Source organism: Capricornis sumatraensis, chromosome 20 (genome assembly GCF_032405125.1).
Source record: "Capricornis sumatraensis isolate serow.1 chromosome 20, serow.2, whole genome shotgun sequence".
Taxonomy (NCBI): Eukaryota; Metazoa; Chordata; class Mammalia; order Artiodactyla; family Bovidae; genus Capricornis; species Capricornis sumatraensis.
Window position 1 is genome coordinate 21,454,182 of NC_091088.1, and position 20,819 is coordinate 21,475,000.

At 35.5% G+C, this 20,819-nt stretch overlaps 1 protein-coding gene across 1 annotated transcript in view; it reads right to left on the reverse strand.

The window, feature by feature from the left end:
- Positions 1–20,819, reverse strand: part of ITFG1 (integrin alpha FG-GAP repeat containing 1) — a 307,723-nt gene that overhangs the window by 57,177 nt on the left and 229,727 nt on the right. The window contains exon 13 of the mRNA XM_068991936.1: positions 5,716–5,759. Coding sequence (XP_068848037.1) covers positions 5,716–5,759 — 44 coding nt within the window. The remainder of the gene's footprint in view (positions 1–5,715; positions 5,760–20,819) is intronic.

Sequence of the window (20,819 nt, forward strand, 5' to 3'; positions counted from 1 at the left end):
CCCACCATGCAGCAGTCACTCTGACATTGAAAAACCAGAATCCAGAAATCCAGACGTGATTCCTCCATACAATGGTTCTCAAAGTGTGGTGCAAGGACCCCTGGAGTCCAAAAACCCCATTGGTAAAAAGTGTGGGTAATTAGCAGCAACACTAAGGACCAAAATAGCAAAATGGCAGACATAAATCTACCTTACTAGTAATTATATTACATCTGAATAGATTAAACACTGCTATCAAAAGGCAGAGATGAGCAGGACAGAACAACATCATCCAAGTATATGCTGTCTATAAAAGATATACTCTAAAAATGTTTTTACAACAAATAGGTTGAAAGTAAAAGCATGGAAAACACATACCATGGAAACAGTAACCAAATAAGAGCTGGAGTAGCCATATTAATATCAGACAAAACAGACTTTAACATAAAAATGTTATTGGAGACAGAAAATGGGAGTTTATAACAGCTAAAGAGTCAATCCATCAAGAACTCAAAATTATAAACATAAATGTACCTAATTGAGTTCTCAAATATATGAGGTATTGATGGCTGAAATAGATAACAATAGGGAATACTCTTAGAAATACTAATAATAAACTAGTGTCATTAATGGATAGACTGATGAAGCCTAAGATCCACAAGGAAATGGAAGACTTGGACGGCACTAGAATAGATTTTGTAGACTAGAACACTACCCAACTTTAGCAGAATACATACTCTTCTCAAACATACAAGGAACATTCTCTAAGGGGAAACACATACTAGACCATAAAACAAGTTCCAATCAATGTAAAAGTACTGAAATTTTTACAAAGTTTGTTCTCTCACCACAACAGATTTAAACTGGAAATCAGTAACAGCCCACGCACAACAATGAGCTTTTGCACTGCTATGAAGACGCAGTGTGGCCGAAAAACCCAAAACCAAGCAAACAAAAACAACCACAGAAAGAAACATGAGAAATTAATAAATGAGTGGAAATTAAACAACAGACTTCTAAATAACCAGTAAGTTATGTGACAGAGTTGGAAAAATTCACTGATATATCTTCAAATTCCACATTACAACTAACTTAAGTAACTGCCACTGTTGAATTTCAGGAAATTATTATTTAATAAAACAGAGGTTAACACATAATGGTTTTATTGTTTTAAAATGATTTAATAGAAATATTTAAAATTGTTCCAATTTTAATTTCAAATAGAAATACTGATAAAACTCACGTAAGAACAACTATTTGGAGTCTTCAGAATAAGAAGTTTTGAGAACTGCTGCTCTGTGCTATGTACATAATGAATAATTCAATCTTTACTCTGCATTCCCAGTGGATATGATATGACTGATACCTGAGCCTATATGTTCGGTTTCTTACCCCTTGGGAGGCATGCATGCTCAGCTGCTCAGTTGTGTCTGACTCTTCGCCATCCCATGGACTGCAGCCCACCAGGCTCCTCTGTCCATGGGATTTTCCTGGCATGAATACTGGAGTTGGTTGCCATTTCCTTCTCCAAGGGATCTTCCTGACCCAAGGACTGAACCTGCATCTCCTGCATTGATTCTTTACCACTAGTCACTGGGAAAGCCCTCTTACCCCTTATATCATAGCATTTAACATGTTTTAGGAATCACAGTTTATTGGGAGCAGAAGCCCAGAAGCAGAAGACTGAAATTAGAGCCAGTACTGGGAGGAACACTTAAACTGTGATTGAAAAATTGCTGGAGAATCAGTGTGAACTAGTTTGAGTTCCTATTTAACCTGTAGAGGAGGGCAAGCTGAGAAGCACTTGTGCAAGTCACAGCTTAGGGACACAGGCTCACTAAAGTCTGAGATTTAATCAGAGGATTATAGGATGCTTCTCCTACCATAGTTTTATACTTCACCACCACATCAATTGGGTTCCTAATAATGAGATTACAGTTAAAAGACCTGAAGACCTCTGATCTGTTTAAGAGAAGTATGTAGGGTGACACAAAGACAACAGAGACAAAAACAAAGACGCTCAAGGAAACTTCTGTCTCCTGACAGCACAGCTACTGCAAACAGTAACACAGTCTGAACTCCTAGCAGATAAACATAAGTCCTCATCATGAAGGCTGATCTACCACAGTTCCTTTCACCCAATACCTCATGTCTGGCTCTCAACAAAAATTTCAAAGCATGCTAAAAGGCAGAAAACAAAGTGTGAGTAGACAAAGCAAGCATCAGTACCAGACTCACATATGGCAGGGATGCTGGAATTATCAGACCAGAAATTAAAATAACTGACTAATATGATAACACATCTAATGGAAAAAAGCAGACAATATGCAATAAAAGATTGTTAATGTAGGCAGAGAGATGGAAATGCCAAGAAAGGATCTAAAGGAAATGGCAGAAATAAAAAAATACTGCAATAGAAAGGAAAAATGCGTTTGATGAGCTCATCAGTAGACAGGGTACAGATGAGGAAACGATCAGTAAGTCTGAAGATATATCAATAGAAACTTGCAAAACTGAATTGCAAAGAGAAAAACTAATGAAAATTTGGAACAGACTATCTAAGAACTGTGGGACAGTTATCAAAGGTATAACATATGTATTGTGGGACTACCAAAAGGGGAAAAAGAACAGAAGAAATATTTGAGGAAATAATATAAGAATTTTCCAAAATTAGTGATAGACACCAAATGACAGATCCAAAAAGTTTAGAGAATACCAAAGAGGAAAAATACCTAAAAACCTATATCTATATATATCACACTCAAATCAGTAGAATATCAAAGACAAAGAGAAAATCCTGAAAGTACCCTAAGAAAAGGTGTCTAGAAATCCATGTAACAGTATGATACAATTAGAAATACTCATTTGAGGTTGACAACAATGAATCAGTGGTGGTGACAACATTCAGGGCTGTATATTTTTCTTTAGAAATGCCTAATAGCCTAGAGCTGGGAGTGAACAAGAGAGACAGTTGGATTAACCCAGGGGTGTAACTTTGCCAGGCAGGTAGAGTAAAAGCATAGTGCTTTATGGAAGTTAAACATAGTGGCCAAAGTGATGGTTGATATATGGTAGCTAAATAAGGAGGGAGGTACAGAAAACAGGTTGATACAGTTCAAGAAACTAACAGATTTTAAACTGAATACGTATAGTTATAATAACAAGAGTGAGAGGACTGGGAAAAATAGCTTTGGATTAGAGTTGATAGATGGCATTGAGATTTCCAAAGTAAAACACTTCTGGTAGATAAGGCCTATCATTACAGCGGTAAAGAATCCACCCGCAAGTCAGGAGAAGCAGGTAGCCACGGGCTTGATCCTGGATTGGGAAGATCCCCTAGAGGAGGAAATGGCAACCCATTCCAGTATTCTTGTTGAGAAAATCCCATGGACAGAGGAGCCAGGTGGGCCACAGTGCACAGGGTTGCAAAGAGTTAGACATGACTGAGAGACTGGACACGAAGCAAACAAAGCCCAAGGTCTATCACAGGGAAATGGGAGTGAGTAGCTAAAGGTGAATGAAAATGAAGGAATCTGGAAATGAAGAAATTTGGGTGCGACTAATTGCTGACTTAAATATTCTTTCCTCTCTCCATATATCAGACAGGTTGCCTGTAGCAGGTAGGAATATATAGGCAGCAGAACAGTATTTATTCAATTCATGATTTAACTCAAGTGGTAAGAATATCATATGGTATGCACCTTTTCCTCTTAGTCTCATACTGGGTCATATCTAACATAACATTTTCCACTATGATCAAGTGGATCTGATATCAAAGCAGTATGAAGAAGGCCTACTTTATCATGAAGTAAATAATTTCAAAGTGGGCATACATTTGATATATGGAAAACTGGGGTAGTATAGTGTGGATTTGTTTCTTTTAGTTTGCCACAAAATTGTGATCTATCATATCAGTGGGGAAGGAAAATGATAGACGTGAAGGGCAGTTCAATAGGATCTGAACTTCAAATGAAGTAATGAATGAGTGAATGGGAGGCAGGGGTATCACCTGCAGAACAGCTAGACTGCTAAGATAACCACTGCAAGAGCAGCTCTGCATGCTGCACTTTACTTACGTGACTTTCTCAATGACTCTGCTCTCCACATGATGTAAATTTAAGATATGGAGAATGGGAGCACTAGTGATCTCAGAAATATAACCTGCCTTAAGCAAATGGCCTTTCTACCAATTCTTCTGCTAGAACTTTGCTTGACTAGGGTAATGAAAGAGCCACATGATGGGAATATCATCAATCAGAGAAAAGAAGAGGAGCAAAGGGTCTGGATGTTTCACAAACTGGGTAGACAATTCTTGAATAACCAAGTTAATCTTTGGCCTCCAGTTAGTCAGACTTGCACTTAATTAAAAAAAACCAGACATTATTTTTATTAGCAGTTTCAGATTCACAGCAAAATTAAGTGGAAAGTACAAAGAATTCCCAGGTATCCTCTGCATCTCTCCTCCTCAGACCTCCCCTTCAATATGTCCACATTTTTGATATGAAAGCAGGTATGTCTGACCAGGTACTCATGTGGTACTCATGGTGGTTGTGGTGACAGAGGTCCCCTTTAGGAGTGAGACAGTACTCCCTGAGCTGCTCTAAGTATTAGTTGAGGATAGCTCATAGCTGAGTTCTTAACCTAAAAATTGTTCTCAGCCAAAGGGAGCTGGCTTGTACAAATTATAACCCCTTCCTGGGGACTGCCTGCACGCAATGTCTGATTGATGCAGAATACAAAGGCATGGCCCTGTTGCTTCAATCTGGGCCGTCTTTGAAAAACCATCTTTGCTTCACAGCTCACAGACCAACTTCTTCTGACAGTCTTCATTACTCCAGAGGTCTTGCTCTCAAGAAGAGTCTAGATTAAATCTTTGCATGCAAATCTCTGGTCAGGGATTCCAAATGTCTTAAATATAGGACGTTTCCCAATCATACACAGGACGTTGATGATGAAGCAATGCTTTAAAGTTGTGTTGAAAATATGAGGCTATAGTCAGAATACCTAGTTCTGTGTTTTAGTTACAGTACTTAATGGCTCTATGACTTTGGATAGTTTATTTCTCTGAGCCTCAAGTTTTCTCATCTTTAAATTCAGGATAATTCCTTATGTAACAGAGGTTACTACAAGGACTCAAATGAGAATATACCAACACACACACACATACACACACTTGTGAATGCACTCATGCTTTTAAATAAAATGTAGTGTTCTCATTACAATTTAAATGAATTGACAGTTTCTTACTATTTTCACATTTTGTTATTTCATGGAAACATTCCACTAGACAGCAAGTCAATATTAAGATTACACCAAAAATTCATTACTTATCTACTATATGCTTGACCCTGTGCTATGGGTGAGGTATTCAAAGATGGCGTGGTTCTTGACCTCAAGGGATTACAGTCTGGGGAAAGGCATTAAATATGAACAGATAAAGTGTGGCCAAGTATTACACATTTGAAATGGCAGCAGGATGCCCAGAAATGATGGGAGCTGTGGTCATTTTTCCAAGTGTATCAGAGAAGACTCATTAAGGAAATAAACCTTGAGGTGAGAAAGTTTTTAGGAAAGGAACTTTATTCCTAGTAAACTTTACTTGAGCAATGAAGGACATCTTAATCAGTTCTAAAAGTAACATCAATTTGATTTAACCTATAACAACTATTTTGTGTGTATCTATCATGCAGAGAACTTTAACAGAAATATTTACAAATAAGAATTAAGGTTACTTACTGTTATCTTACGAGGACAGTCATTAGAACAGAGACCACTAAGAACTGTGGAAAAATTAAAAAAAGCCTGTTATTACTGTTATAATGTAAGCTTATATTTAAAGTGAGCTCTAATTTCCCCCTAAAATCTATTAATATGCCCTGTTGATTCATGATCACAAGTAAAAATCAACCCAGTTTCTTTAGATCTGAGTAAGTTAAATTTCTGTTGTTCACTTTATGCCAGTTATTTCAAAAGCCTTTATTAAGCAGTCAAGGTGATGCCACTTTTTGAAATATATAGGTGATATAATTAATTATAGATATATAATACACCTGTTGGCCCTATTTCCCAGCTGGTTAGCTACATTCCAAGGATGACTTAGAATCTGACAGAGAAGTACAAACCAATTAAAACTTATACTGAAAAAAAACCAAATAGAACATTTAATACTTCATATCTCAAACTAGACTGTTACCATTTATCTATTCAAATTTTCTGGGTCAAAGAATTTAGGCACCCTTGATAACTTTTATGGAAAACATAACTATATATGCCAGCAAATCTGGAAAACTCAGCAGTGGCGACAGGACTGGGAAAGGTCAGTTTTTATTCCAATCCCAAAGAAGGGCAATGCCAAAGAATGTTCAAACTACCACACAACTGTGCTTATTTCACATGCTAGCATGGTAATGCTCAAAATCCTTCAAGACAGGCTTCAACAGCATGTGAACTGAGAACTTACAGATGTACAAGACAAGTTAGATTCAGAAAAGGCATAGGAACCAGAGATCAAATTGCCAACACCCACTGGATCATAGAAAAAGCAAGGGAATTGCAGAACAACATCTGCCTCACTGACTACACTGAAGCCTTTGACTGTGTGGATCACAACAAACTGTGGGAAATTCTTCAAGAGATGGGAATACCAGATCACCTTACCTACCTCCTGAGAAACCTGTACTCAGGTCAAGAAGCAACAGTTAGACATGAAACAACGGACTGGTTCAAAATTGGGAAAGGACTACGTCAAGGCTGTATATATTGTCAACTTGCTTATTTCAATGGGGTCACAAAAAGTCGGACATAGCTGAGTAACTGAACCACCACCACAAAGGATATCTGAATATTCTTTCTATAACCAATATAAGCTTTGAAACATAACTATACTACTACCACCTCATGCAAACTAATTTCTTTGTAAGAAGGCATACTTTATGTGCTAGTAAATATTCTATATGTTATAAATTAAAGGAAAATAACTGATAATACTCAGTAATGAATTGTATGAATAATAATTGTGATTACTAGCTAGTTTAAATATATCCATAGGAAAATGGTTCTTTATGTTAATTTATATTCCACAAATGTGAAATGATTATCATTCTAACAGAAATCTTATCCTTGGGAAGGGTATATAAAATGCAAAGGAATTAAAAAATGAACGACATATTTCATCACAAAGGAAAACACCTGTTTATTTACTACAGAGCATTTATATTAAATATGACCTGAGGAAACAGTGAAAAAAATATTTTATACCTCTAAATCAGTTTTTAATGTTTAAGTTCCTTACCCTAGCACAGTGCCTAATTCTCTCTTATTCTCAAACACTCCATGACCTTAATTCTCCCTTTCCTTTTTTAAAATTAATTTATTTATTTTAATTGGAGACTAATTACTTTACAATACTGTAGTGGTTTTTGCCATACATTGACATGAATCAGCCATGGGTTCAACTCTAGGCAGACATTATTTTTCACTTGTCCTAAAATGATTTTCCTAAACCTTCATTAAACATTATCTTGCTAAACAGTACACTATTTACTCACAAGTCTGTCTTTGTACCAGTATGAAAGTTCTGCATAATTTTTATCATGTTTTTAGGGCCTAGCCAAATGTATTTGTTCAATAAATGCTTGTTAAAAAAGGTAAAAGATGGATTATTCAATAAATGGTACTGGATAGTTGGCTACTTGGAGGAAAATAAAGTTAGACTTTGATTCATAACATGAAAATTACACTGGGAAAAGACATAATTAATATAAAGAAATCTTATGCTTCAGTAATAAAAAGCCAACCCAGTTAAAAAATGGGCAAAGGATCTGAAAAGGAATTTCTCCAAAGATGATATAGAGATACAAAAAGCTCATGAAAAGAGGCTCAGCATCATTAGTGATCAGGGAAATGTATAGCAAAATCACAATGAAATGTACACAATTCACAATGTCCATGAGGTGGAAACGACCCAAATGAATGTCCATTAGCAGATAAATGAATCTGAGCATACTCTGGGAGAGGGTGAAGGATGGGGAAGCCTGACATGCTGCAGTCCACGGGATTGCAAAGAGTCAGACATGACTGAGAGACTGAACAATAACAAGAGCAGCAGATGAATGAACAAACAGAACCTGGTATACACTCAGAAGGAATATTATTCAGCTTTAAAAAGGAAAGAAATCCTGTCACATGTTACAACATGGATGAACTTTGAGGACATTCTGCTAAGCATGCCAGTCATAAAAAGACAAATACTGTATGATACCACTTACATGAGGTATCTAAGTTTTTCAAATTCAGAGAAACAAGTAGAATGCTGGTTACCAGAGTTTAGGGGGAGGGAAAGGGGACAGCTATTAAATGGGTGCAGAGTTTCAAATTTACAAAGTGAAAAAGTTCTGGAATCTGGTTCACCACAATATGAATATACCTAACACTACTGAACACTTAAAAATGGTTAAGATAGTAAATTTTATGTTACTTTTTTTTTTCTTAACCACACACACTAAAAGGTTAAGACTGTAAACAAACAATCCCATAATGAGATACTGGCTTCCCTGGTATCTCAGTGGTAAAGAATTTGCCTGCCGGTGCAGGAGACCTGGGTTTGATCCCTGGGTAGATCCCCTGGAGAAGGAAATGGCAACCCATTCCAGTACTTTTGCTTGGGAAACCTCATGGACAGAGGAGCTTAGTGGGCTACAGTCTTATGGGGTCACAAAGAGTTGGAGAAGACTTAGCAGCTAAACAACAAACAAATGAGATACCGTTTCATACCCATTTTTGTTGTTGTTCAGTTGCCAAGTTTGTCTGACTCTCTGCAACCCCATGGACTGCAGCACACCAGGCTTCATACCCATTAGAATGGGTATGATCAAAAAGTCAGATTACAAATTTGGGTGAAGATGTGGAGAAACTGGATACTCATACATTTCTATGGGAATGCAAAATGGTCCAGCTGCTTTGGAAATGGCAATTCCTTAAAAAGGTGAACAAAGAATTCCCATTTAACCCAGTCATTCCATTCTTAGGTATATATCAAGAGGAATTAAAATGTATGTCCACACAAAAACTTGTACCTGAAAGTTCACAACAGTATTATTCAAGATAGCCAAGAAGTAGAAATCATCCAAATGTCTATCAACTGATGGATAAACAGAATGTGGAATATTCATATAGATATTTGACAATTCATGTCGATATTTGACAATTAAAAGGAATAAAGTACTGATGCATGCTACATCAAAGATGGATCTTAAAAACATTATGGCAAGTGAAAGAAGTCAGTCACAAAAGACTGCATATTATATGACCCTATTTATATGACATATCCAGTATAGATAAATCTATGAATACAGAAAGTAGTGGTTGCTGAGGGCTGGGCCTAGGGGATTGATGGTGGCAGCTAAAGGGTACAGGGTTTCAGGATCATATGGTAGCTCTATTTTTAGTTTTTGCTATACTGAGTGGAGTCAGAGAAACATAATATGATATTGCTTATATGCAGAATCGAAAAAGAACTGGTACAAATAAACTTCTTTACAAAACAGAAACAGACTCACAGACTTAGAGAATGAACCAGGAGAGCGGGGTGGGGTGGGGGAAGGGATAGAAAGTTTGGAATTGAGGTATACATACTGCTATACTAGGACCTACTGTCTAAGACCAGGAACTCGGCTCATTATTGTATAACAACCTAAATGGGAAAATGATTTGAAAAAGAATAGGTACACATATAACTAAATCAGTTTGCAGTACACATGAAACTATCACAACATTGTTAATCAACTATAGTATAAAATTAAAAAGTTTTTTAAAGGGTATAGGCTTCTTCTGTGGTGATGAAAATGTCTGTGGTGATACTGGCACAATTCTGTAAATATGCAAAAAGCCACTGAATGATATACTTGAAATGGGCAAACAGTATGGTATATAAATTACATGGTATACTTGAAATGGGCAAATGGTATGGTATGTAAATTACATCTCAATAAAGCTGTTACAAAATAAAAGTTACCATAAAATTAAAAAAATGACAAGGGGCTATGAATTTTTTAAAAAAATATAAAGAGATACTTGCTAACATACAAAGAGTTTCTAGATATGGATGAGGAGATGATAATCTAATAAAAACAAAAGATATAGAGAAGCAATATCCAGAAGAGAAAGTACAAATAATAATAAAAAAACCAGGATGAAAAGATACTCAGCTTCACTAGTCAGGAAACAAAAAAAATCAATTTTATACCCTAACAGAAAGGAAAAAAATCAAAGACCAATAAAAACGTCTGTAGGAAAAACGAAACCAAAGATAAATGATGAACTATGAAGAATATTTACAAAATATATCACAAAAGATTAATTTAATATATACTATGGGATAAATCAATAAAGAAATGAAAAAGGACAGAACCATTTATAGAAATAAAAGTACAAATGGCTCTTGAACATATGAAAAGATGCAGAACTTTACTCAGTATAAGAATAATGCAAAATAAGACAACACTTTTCACTTTATAGTTGGCAAAACTCAAAAAGTTTAATAATCTTTTGGGTTGGTGAAGGTGTTAGGAAATGTGAATTCTCCTATATAGAAGTGTCAACATCAAATTTTCATGAAGAGACATCTGTTAAAATAAAAAATACTTACAAATTCAAAACCAGGCAGAATTAATCTAAGGTGTTAGAAATTAAATTACTGGTTACCTTCAGGTGAACTGGGCTAGTAGCAGAAAGGGTGGGCACGAGGAAGCTTCTGGTTGTGGGTATCATGTTCTTCTTGATCTGGGTGTATTTACATGTGTATATTTACTTTGTCGAAACATGTAGACCTCTGTACTTATGTACACTTTCCTACATGTACAGTTCAACAGAGTTTATTTTAAAAGTGTACATATATTATTTTTTAGCAGTTCCATTTTTAGGAATTTATTCTACAGGTATTAATTACAATAACAAGAGAATGAAAATAAACTGGTATCAATAAGAACTGATTAAATTATGTTGTATTCATTGTGTTGCTGTTGTTCAGTTGCTAAGTCATGTCCGACTCTTTGCAACCCCATGGACGGCAGCACGCCAGGCTTCTCTGTCCTTCACCATCTCCCAGAGTTTGCTCAAATTCACGTCACGTCCACTGAGTTGGTGATGCTACCTAACTGTCTCATCCTTTGCTACCCTCTTCTCCATTTTTTGAGAACCCATGAACATGAACAGTGTCCATACTACATGATACTGTTTGATAGTTAAAATAATGAGGTAGCTCTAGACTATATTGTTAAGGCATAATCTCTAAGATACATCATTAAATGGAGAAAGCAAAGTCTAGAACTACCATTTACGTACAATAAAAGCATATAAACACATGTGCTTATTTAAGTGCATAAAATATCTTGGACAGACACAAAGAAGAGGTTGCTTTGGTGGGGGAAGAATTGGACCACTGGGAAACACTGGTGTAAAAGGGACTTACTTTTCAATATTATAGACTCCTGTATTTTTTTCACCATTTGCATGGTGAAAAACAAAGTTACTAGAAAACCAAATTTCTTAGTGAAATAAAAATTTAGAAGGCTCAGATGAATATGTGGTAAACTGGACAGTGTTATGCTGGTGGGATATAAATGTCTGTGATTTTTGGGAAAGGTAACTTACCTTAGTATTGTCTATTAACGCTAAAAACACAGCCTCTCAACTATCAAATTCATGTATATGAAACATTAGAAACTACCTATGTGTCCACTAAGAGTGAAAATGCTAAATAAATTGTGGAACATCTACAGTTTTATGGAATGACATGGAGCTGTTAAAGCATGAGAGACCTACAAGTGTTGGCATGAAAGGGGTTTATACTCTTACTAAGGCAAAAAAAACAGACAGGCAAATATGTTCAGTAAGATTACATTTACAAACGTATATGTTGGATGAACTTCACAGACACAATATTAAAGAAGTCAGACACAAAGAGTATATACTACATGATTACACTTATATGACAGCCAGAAAAGGAAAAACTGTGGTGACAGAGATCAGAACAGTGGTTATACTTTTGCAGGGAATATAAGGAAGGGACCCTTCTTGGGCACTGGAAATATTTTATTTTGATTGGAGTGTGGCTATAAGGGAAGGTACCTATGTAAAATCTTATCAAGCTATACACCTGAACACCCATTGCTACAGCTGTATTTCTACTGTCTTGTCACCTCACACCTAGATGTCTGTATTCCTAGGTGGTTATTCTTGTCGAAGCCCTCAGGTCAGAACATCAATTTTTTAAATGAACATCTATTTTTTTCTTCTGAACATTGCTGTAAAATTCATCTTCTTTATCTGCACACTTGATCACAGACTTTTTTGATGAAGAATTTAAATAGTAAGTGTGACAGATAATTTTATGTGCCAACTTGACTGGGTCATGAGGTGTCCAGGTATTTGATCAAATATTACTCTAGGTTTGTCTGTGAGGGTGTTTTCAGATAAGATTAACATTTAATCAGTAAACTGGGTAAAGCGGATTGTTTTTCATAATGTGTGGGCCTCATCCACCCAGGTGAACAGAACAAAAGACTGACGTCTCCTGAGGAAGAAGCCTGCTGCCTGATGGGTCTTCAAACTAGAACATCACCTTTTCCTGCCCGAAGAACTGGACACCATTCTTCCTGGTTCTACCGCTGCCTGCTGGCCTTGTGACTCAAAGTGGGACATTGGCTCTGCAGATTTTGGACGTGCCAGCTTCCATAACTTTATGAACAAATTCCTTACAATAAATCTTTCTCTCTTTTTCTCTGTATTCCACTGATGTTGTTTTTCTGGAGAATCTTGATTAATTCAGTAAGTCTCTGTAGTTACTAAGTCACTGACAAAATCTTTTCTTTGCCATAGGTGCCCATTTATCAAAGATACTGTCAATATTCTCTCTTATTAATCTTCAACACAGTACATGGAGGTGAGTTAGTTTCTACTTCTTTCTATCTGCTCATTCTTTATTACTACGATCATGGCCTCTCCTTCCTAGAATGTTATACCACTACTCATTTTGGTTTTGCCAAACCTTAACCATCTTTCAAGGATCTAGGTTCTCAACTATTATCTTCACAGAAGACTTCTTTGACCTTAATAATCTTATATACATATAGTTCCAGTCAACATTTGAGTATAAAATTCTTTTCACTGTCCTTTAGCTATTTTACATGCGTAGACCTTCCTCTTCCAAGTTGACTGCAATAGATGCTTGCTACATAAATGGATAGACTCTCACTGAGAAAAACTAAGTGGCAGTCAAAGTGAAGACAATAATGTGCAAATGTGGGAGAAGATACTGCATATAGTGACTGTAAGTGCTGATAAACAGATCTACAGTATTTCCAAAACTCCCTTCATACATTCATTTTTGTAGCAACTTTACTGAGATATAATTCACACGCCAGAGCATTCACCTGTTCAAAGGGTCCTATTCAATGGTTTTTAGTAAATTCCCAGAACTGTGCAATCATAAACATAATCAGTTTTCATCACAATAAAGAAACCGTGTACCTTTTAGCCATCACGCCCCATTCCTACCCCTGGCCCAAAGCAACCACTAATCTACCATTCACTTACTATACATATTTGTGAATACTTTCTATAATAACATATGTTATTCGAGAAAAAATTTAAAAATATAGAGAAGGAAGAAGGAGAAAATAAAAATCACTTTAACCCAACTATCCAGATACTGTTACCCACTTATTATGATCCACTGTCATGGACTGAATGTTTGTACCACCCCAGTCCCAAAGTTCATATGATAAAGTTTGATATATGCTCTTCCTTAATCCTCACAGCAAGGCTGTGAAGTAAGTCTAATTACCCTCCTCCTCCCACCCTTTTTTCTTCAGGAGCAGAAACTGAAGCTTGGGCCAGTACATTACTCAAGGTCAGAAAGGGAATGACACTCTTTTGAAAGACCAAGCAGTCACCAGACACTAACTCATTTAAAAAACACATTATCCTATATTTATATAAGATGGGAAATCAATGAACCACTCAATTATTTTATTTTCTGTACAAGATAAAATGTCTGTGTTCTGTTTAGCATAGTTGAGAGAGTACTTATTCAAAATTACATGAGTCTTTCATTTTATATATAGCAAGATAAAAATTGAGTTCCTATATCTATTTTTGTTTTTAATAAGATTTCCTCTATTAAATTTGAAGTTTCACACTGTAATAGTGTGAAATAGGATCATAATGAGAAGAGATTTAAATGTATCATAGATATACATATCATACATGTCATATATACTATATAGGTATACTTGTTTTACTGAGCTTTGCATTATTACACTTGTCAGATATTGTTTTTTTTTAAAATAAATTGAAGATCTGTGGCGACCTTGTGTCAAGCAAATCTATCAGCGCCATTGTTCTATCAGCATTTGCTCACTTTGTGTCTCTGTGTCACATTTTGGTAATTCTCACAATATTTCAAACATTCTCACTTGTTACAATGATTTGTGGTCACCGATCTTTGATGTTATTACTATGACTTGCTGAAAGTTCAGACGATGCTTAGCATATTTTAGCAATAGAATATTTTTAAATTAAAATTATACTTTTTTAAGACATAATGATGTTGAACAGTTAATAAAGCATAACATAAACGTGATTTTCATAGGGACTGGGAAACCAAAAAGCCTGTTAACCCACATTATTGTGATACTCACTTATTGCAGTCATCTGTAACCAAGTACCTGAGTATCTCTGAGGTGTGTCTGCACACATATATGTCTTATAAAAAGAGTTGTCTACATAATACAGATAGAATATGCATTTCCTTGGGTTTTGCAACTAAAGACACAAGAAGGAATAATACTAATCCTTGGGCTTAATTAATGTTATTGTTTAATTAAGAATGTTTATTGTTTAATATTGTTGATAATATTGATAACTGTTTAATTAGGAATGCAGAACTCCCAAATAAAGGTTAACTTGTTCTTAGGCTGAAATTATTATTTTGCTATAAAACAACCTGACCTTTTTTCCAGTGACATCTATATGGGTACTGCAGCAGGAAAGGCATATTTAGATTGTATCATTTCTGGGCTGCACTCACTATGTATGTTTGACGTAAGGCAGAAAAAAAAAGTCTTTGGCTACTTTCAGCCTTTATACTGCTTTTTAAGGAACACTGAAATTTTACTTAGCTTTGGCTTTATCTCTAAATCCCTCTGTGACCCTCCTTTAGTTTTACCATTAGAAAAAAAGGAACACACCTACTCACATACATACATCTTACTGTCTTTCTCCCTTGAACTAATAAAATTTTTAAAAAGTCTGAAAAGCATTAGGTTTCTTCAAATAATAGGCTATAAATGGAAAATTTTTATTTTCATTTCTCTTCTCATCTTTGTTAGTATATTAATGTGACAGGTTCACAGTACGGTTTAAACATAGCTTTTAATGTTTAAACATATTATAATTAGATGTAATTTCTACAAAAACAAAGAAAGAACTGAATTAAATGTTGCTGAGAAACACAATATAGCATACATTTTATATATGTGTTAGTAGTTCACCTTCTGTTATTAACAGGATTTTTGTTGTTGTCAGTTTTAGTACATATCAGATTAATCATAATCTATATAGGTCATTAGTACTCACCAAGAACAAATCCCAAAGTAACTACCTGATACTAACACTGGCTAAAAACCTGAAGTTCAGCTCTTTTTAGGCTTTTTAATCATGCAGTATAGGATATTCGATTAAGTGTGAGCCAATGCAAATCACTTCACCTTTCCTTGTTTGAAAATAATTTATGAGGTTTACAAAAGCTTCCAAATCCTATGATTCCAAACAGGATCTATCTTGCTTCGGGTGCTTAACACTCTGACCTGGCACAGAGGGAAGTAGGCTGGTTTTAAAGGGTTCTTATGGCTCAAGACGGTAAAGCATCTGCCTGCAGTGCCAGAGACCTGGGTTCCATCCCTGGGATGGGAAGATCCCCTGGAGAAGGAAATGGCAACCCACTCCAGTACTCTTGCCTGGAAAATTCCATGGACTGAGGAGCCTGGTAGGCTACAGTCCATGGGGTCGCAAAGAGGTGGACACAACTGAGCAACTTCACTTTCACTTTGTATAAGTCTGCTCACATACAAGAAAATTATCTAGAAAAGTGGGAGCCTTGAACAGGCAGAGGCTGAATGAATGAGGCTGGATAATGGATGACACGTGCTCTCTAAAGTCAGAAATGAAGAAAAGAACCAGAAGTATAACTTGTTGTTTTGTAAGCTAAATTTTCTACTTTCTCTTTCTCCTTACAGAATATGTAAGATTATAAGATTGTGAAGTTATACTTGACAAATATTGTCATTAAAAATTATTATGTGTAGGTATTATTATATGAGATAACACACGCAAAATACACAGAGGACCTGGTACATGATAAACAATAAATATTAGCTACTTTTGTCTTTTAAAATAAATTATAGATTCTGTCATTATGGATTCCAGGATTTGAAAGCATCAGCTTTCATTGCTGCAGCTACTTCTGAAACTTAAGGAACTAGCAGAATGCTCAGTGTTCAGAGTAGCTGTATCTAATAAGTGGTAAAGATCACAGCTTCTTAAAAATATTAATACTTTTCCAGACTTTCCAAATGTTTTTACAATAGGCTGCCTTATTTTTATAATGAAAAAGCAAAATAAATACCAAATTAAAAATTTACAAATAAAAAAGAATAATGCCTTAAAATTCTCTTACATAATCAAAAGGAAATGTTTTTATAAATGTCACTCTGAAATTACTATTTTAAGACTCCAAATGTCAAGCTGAGGAACAAATAAAAAGTACTAATAGTGAATTAAGTCAGTGCAAGGATGTAACTTCCTCAGTGACATCAAAATAAAAATTCCATCCTTTGTGCTTTAGAAAACAAAACAAAACAAATGACTCCTAAATGTTCCAAAGTAGAAGTTATTATAGTAAGAGCTCAATTCCTAGAAGTGGGACAATTAAATTTTTTGTTTAAAACATATGGCTCTAAGTATAATAAAGGCCTTTCCAGGTGGCACCAGTGGTAAAGAATCTGTCTGCCAGTGCAGGAGACGTAAGAGGTGCAGTTTTGATCCTGGTGTCAGGAAGATCCCCTGGAGGAGGAAATGGCGGGTCAGGAAGATCCCCTGGAGGAGGAAATGGCAGGTTAGGAAGATCCCCTGGAGGGGAAAATTGCCCCCTACTCCAGTATTTTTGCCAGGAGAATCCCATAGGCAAAGGAGCCCGGGGGCTGATTGTTTCAGTTTAGTTGCTCAGTCGTGTCCAACATTTTGCGACCCCATGGACACAAGGCTTCCCTGTCCATCACCAACTCCCAGAGTTTACTCAGACTCATGTCCCCTGAGTCAGTGATGCCATCCAACCATCTCATCCTCTGTGGTCCCCTTCTCCTCCCACCTTCAACCTTCCCCAGCATCAGGATCTTTTCAAATGAGTCAGTTCTTCACATCAGGTATGGGGTCGCAAAGAGTTTGACATTGCTGAGTGTCTGAGCACACACAAGTACAGTAAAACATTTTTGTAAGCAACTGTAACAAAAACTAGGAACAGCTGAAACACATAAAAGGGCCCACTATGAGAAAGGGAAATTTAACAGCATAGCTTTTGTTGTTGTTGTTTACTTAATGAAAAGACCCTGATGCTGGGAAAGACTGAAGGCAAGAGAAGGGGACTGTAGAAGATGAGATGGTTGGAATATATCACTGACTCAATGGACATGAGTTTGAGCAAGCTCTGGGGGATGGTGTGCTGCAGTCCAAGGGATTGCAAAGAATCAGACATGACTCAGCAACTGAACAACAACAGTATGGATACAACATAATTTAATCAATTCTTATTGATAGATAGTTTATTTGACTGAGCAAATGGACAAGTTGGTAAGTTGTGTTCTGACTCTTTTGCGACCCCATGGACTGCAGCCTGCCAGGCTTCTCTGTCTATAGGATTTCCCAGGCAAGAATACTGGAGTGGGTTGCCATTTCCTTCTCCAGGGAATCTTCTTGACCCAGGGATCAAACACACGTCTCTTGTATTGGCAAGCAGATTCTTCACTGAGCAACTTGGAAGCCCCAACAGATATTGGGGCTCCTACTATCTGTGTTTTTTTTTGGGGGGAGGCACTGTGAGATTCTTGATATCAAGAACACTTTTTTAATTCTTTAGTTTTGAAGTATCTCATTTTTTTTTCTTAAAATTTATTTTTTAATTGAAGGATAATTGCTTTATAGAATTTTGTTGTTTCCTGTCCAACCTCAACATGATGTTTCTCATTTTAAGTTGTCAATAAATGTTTTTCTACTAACTAGGTGACCTTGGTTGATCCACAGTCTAGTTTAAGGATTTTTAATAATTTCATCAACTTTTATAATTTATTAGTATTTATAACCACATCATAAAGGTCTAAAGAGATTTATTATAGCATTTTATCATACCCCTTTAAATAAACTGTTCTAAAAAGTAATTTCTAATACCCCTAGACTTTAAAAACCAAAGTTGTTTAAAAACGATTAATGAAATTAAGAAGACAGCCTAGTCACAGAGTTAAATGGAAAACTGCAATTAAATGTTTAATGAGCTATGTGCATTATTGGTTATTAAATTAGCTTAAAACATGACCAATGGGATGTGAAATCTGTAAGTTTTCTCTAAAACGACAATGCTCAGGACCTTAACATTTCATGCTAAACCACACTATACATTATGTCTTTGTATACTTAAAGATATTTCAAATATAAAAATTTTCACTTTTGGTTTCGTGATTCAGTTTACATTAGCTACTTTAAAAAAATGCCAGAACCAAAAGAAAACAGAAGTAATTGTGCATAAATACTGTAACACTAAATGAATGTACAGGTTGGGAGAAGAATCATAGAAAGTCAAAACTAAAGGTCAATACTGAATAATGGTTTTAGTAACATTTGAAATGAAAAATCCTTGCCTGGATTATGGGTGGCTATTCACATTCATTTCTCTGAAAATGTCTTTAGTTTTTATTTCTTTAAAACATGTGAATACAAAGCAAATATCATAATCAAATAACACATGTGAAATAAAGACTCCCATTTCAGACATTCTTGTCATTTAGACATTATTTTAGACTGTATATGGAAAACTTTTTATCTGTTATTGATTACCTTTCATTCATTTTAAAAATTAAGTTAAAAATTAATTTAAAAATTTAAAATTAAAAAATTCTGTGCTTAATAAAAGATATTTTATGGAGTATTACTCAGCCATTAAAAAGAATACATTTGAATCAGTTCTAATGAGATGGATGAAACTGGAGCCTATTATACAGAGTGAAGTAAGCCAGAAAGAAAAACACCAATACAGTATACTAACACATATATATGGAATTTAGAAAGATGGTAATGATGACCCTGTATGTGAGACAGCAAAAGAGACACAGATGTGTAGAGCAGACTTTTGGACTCTGAGGGAGAGGGTGGGATGATTTGGGAGAATGGCATTGAAACATGTATACTATCATGTAAGAAATGAATCGCCAGTCTATGTTCGATGCAGGATACAGGATGCTTGGGGCTGGTGCACGGGGATGACCCAGAGAGATGGTATGGGGAGGGAGGTGGGAGGGGGGGGTTCATGTTTGGGAACTCATGCACACCCGTGGTGGATCCATGTCAATGTATGGCAAAACCAATACAGTATTGTAAAGTAAAATAAAGTAAAAATAAAAATTAAAAAAAAATAAAGAATATGCACTGGTAAAAAAAAAAATAAATAAAATAAAAGATATTTTAAAACATACTAGTACTCAGAAAATATATTAACCTATGTACACCTTTCTGAAAATCTCTTGAAGAAACACTCCAGAATTTGAATGAAGAAAGATAAACATGTGGTATATAAGTATATGGTGACAGTATAGCTAGTAAAACTTGTTAAGTTTAAACGATCATGGCTAACATGGCTATAAATTGTTAAGGATTTAGAAAATAGAAGGTACAAAAGGTAAAATCATATGAATTGTGAAATATTTTGTTCTAGTTCTATGAAAAATGCCATTGGTAATTTGACAGGGATAGCACTGAGTTGACTGCATTTGGCAGTATAGTCATTTTCAAAATACTGATTCTTCCTACCCAGGTACATGGAATATCTCTCCATCTGTTTCTGTTGTCTTTGATTTCTTTCATCAGTGTCTTAAAATTTTCTATATACATTCTTTTGTCTTCTTAGGTACGTTTATTCCTAGATATTTTATTCTTTCTGTTGCGAATGGGATTGAGTCCTTAATTTCTCTTTCTGATTTTTCATTGTTAGTATATAGGAATGCAAGTGATTTCTGTGTATTGATTCTGTATCCTGTGACTTTGTTAAATTCACTGATTAGCTCTAGTAATTTTCTGATAGTTATCTTTAGGGTTTTCTATATATAGTATCATGTCATCTGCAAACAGTGAGAGCTTTACTTCTTCTTTTCCAATCTGGATTCTTTTTCTGTTTTTTTTCTTCTCTGATTCCTGTAGCCAGGACTTCCAAAATTTGAATAACAGTGGTGAGAGTGGACACCCTTGTCTTGTTCCTGACCTTAGGAGGAATGCTTTCAGTTTTTCACCATTGAGAATAATGTTTCCTGTGGGCTTATCATATATGGCCTTTACTATGTTGAGGTAGGTTCCTTCTATGCCCATATTTTAAGAGTTTTAATCATAAATGGGTGCTGAATTTTGTCAGATGGCTAGCAAACATGAGAAGATGCTCAATATCTCTCATTATTAGAGAAATGCAAATCAAAACTACCATGAGGTATCACCTCATACCACTTAGAATGGCCATCATCAAAAAGCCT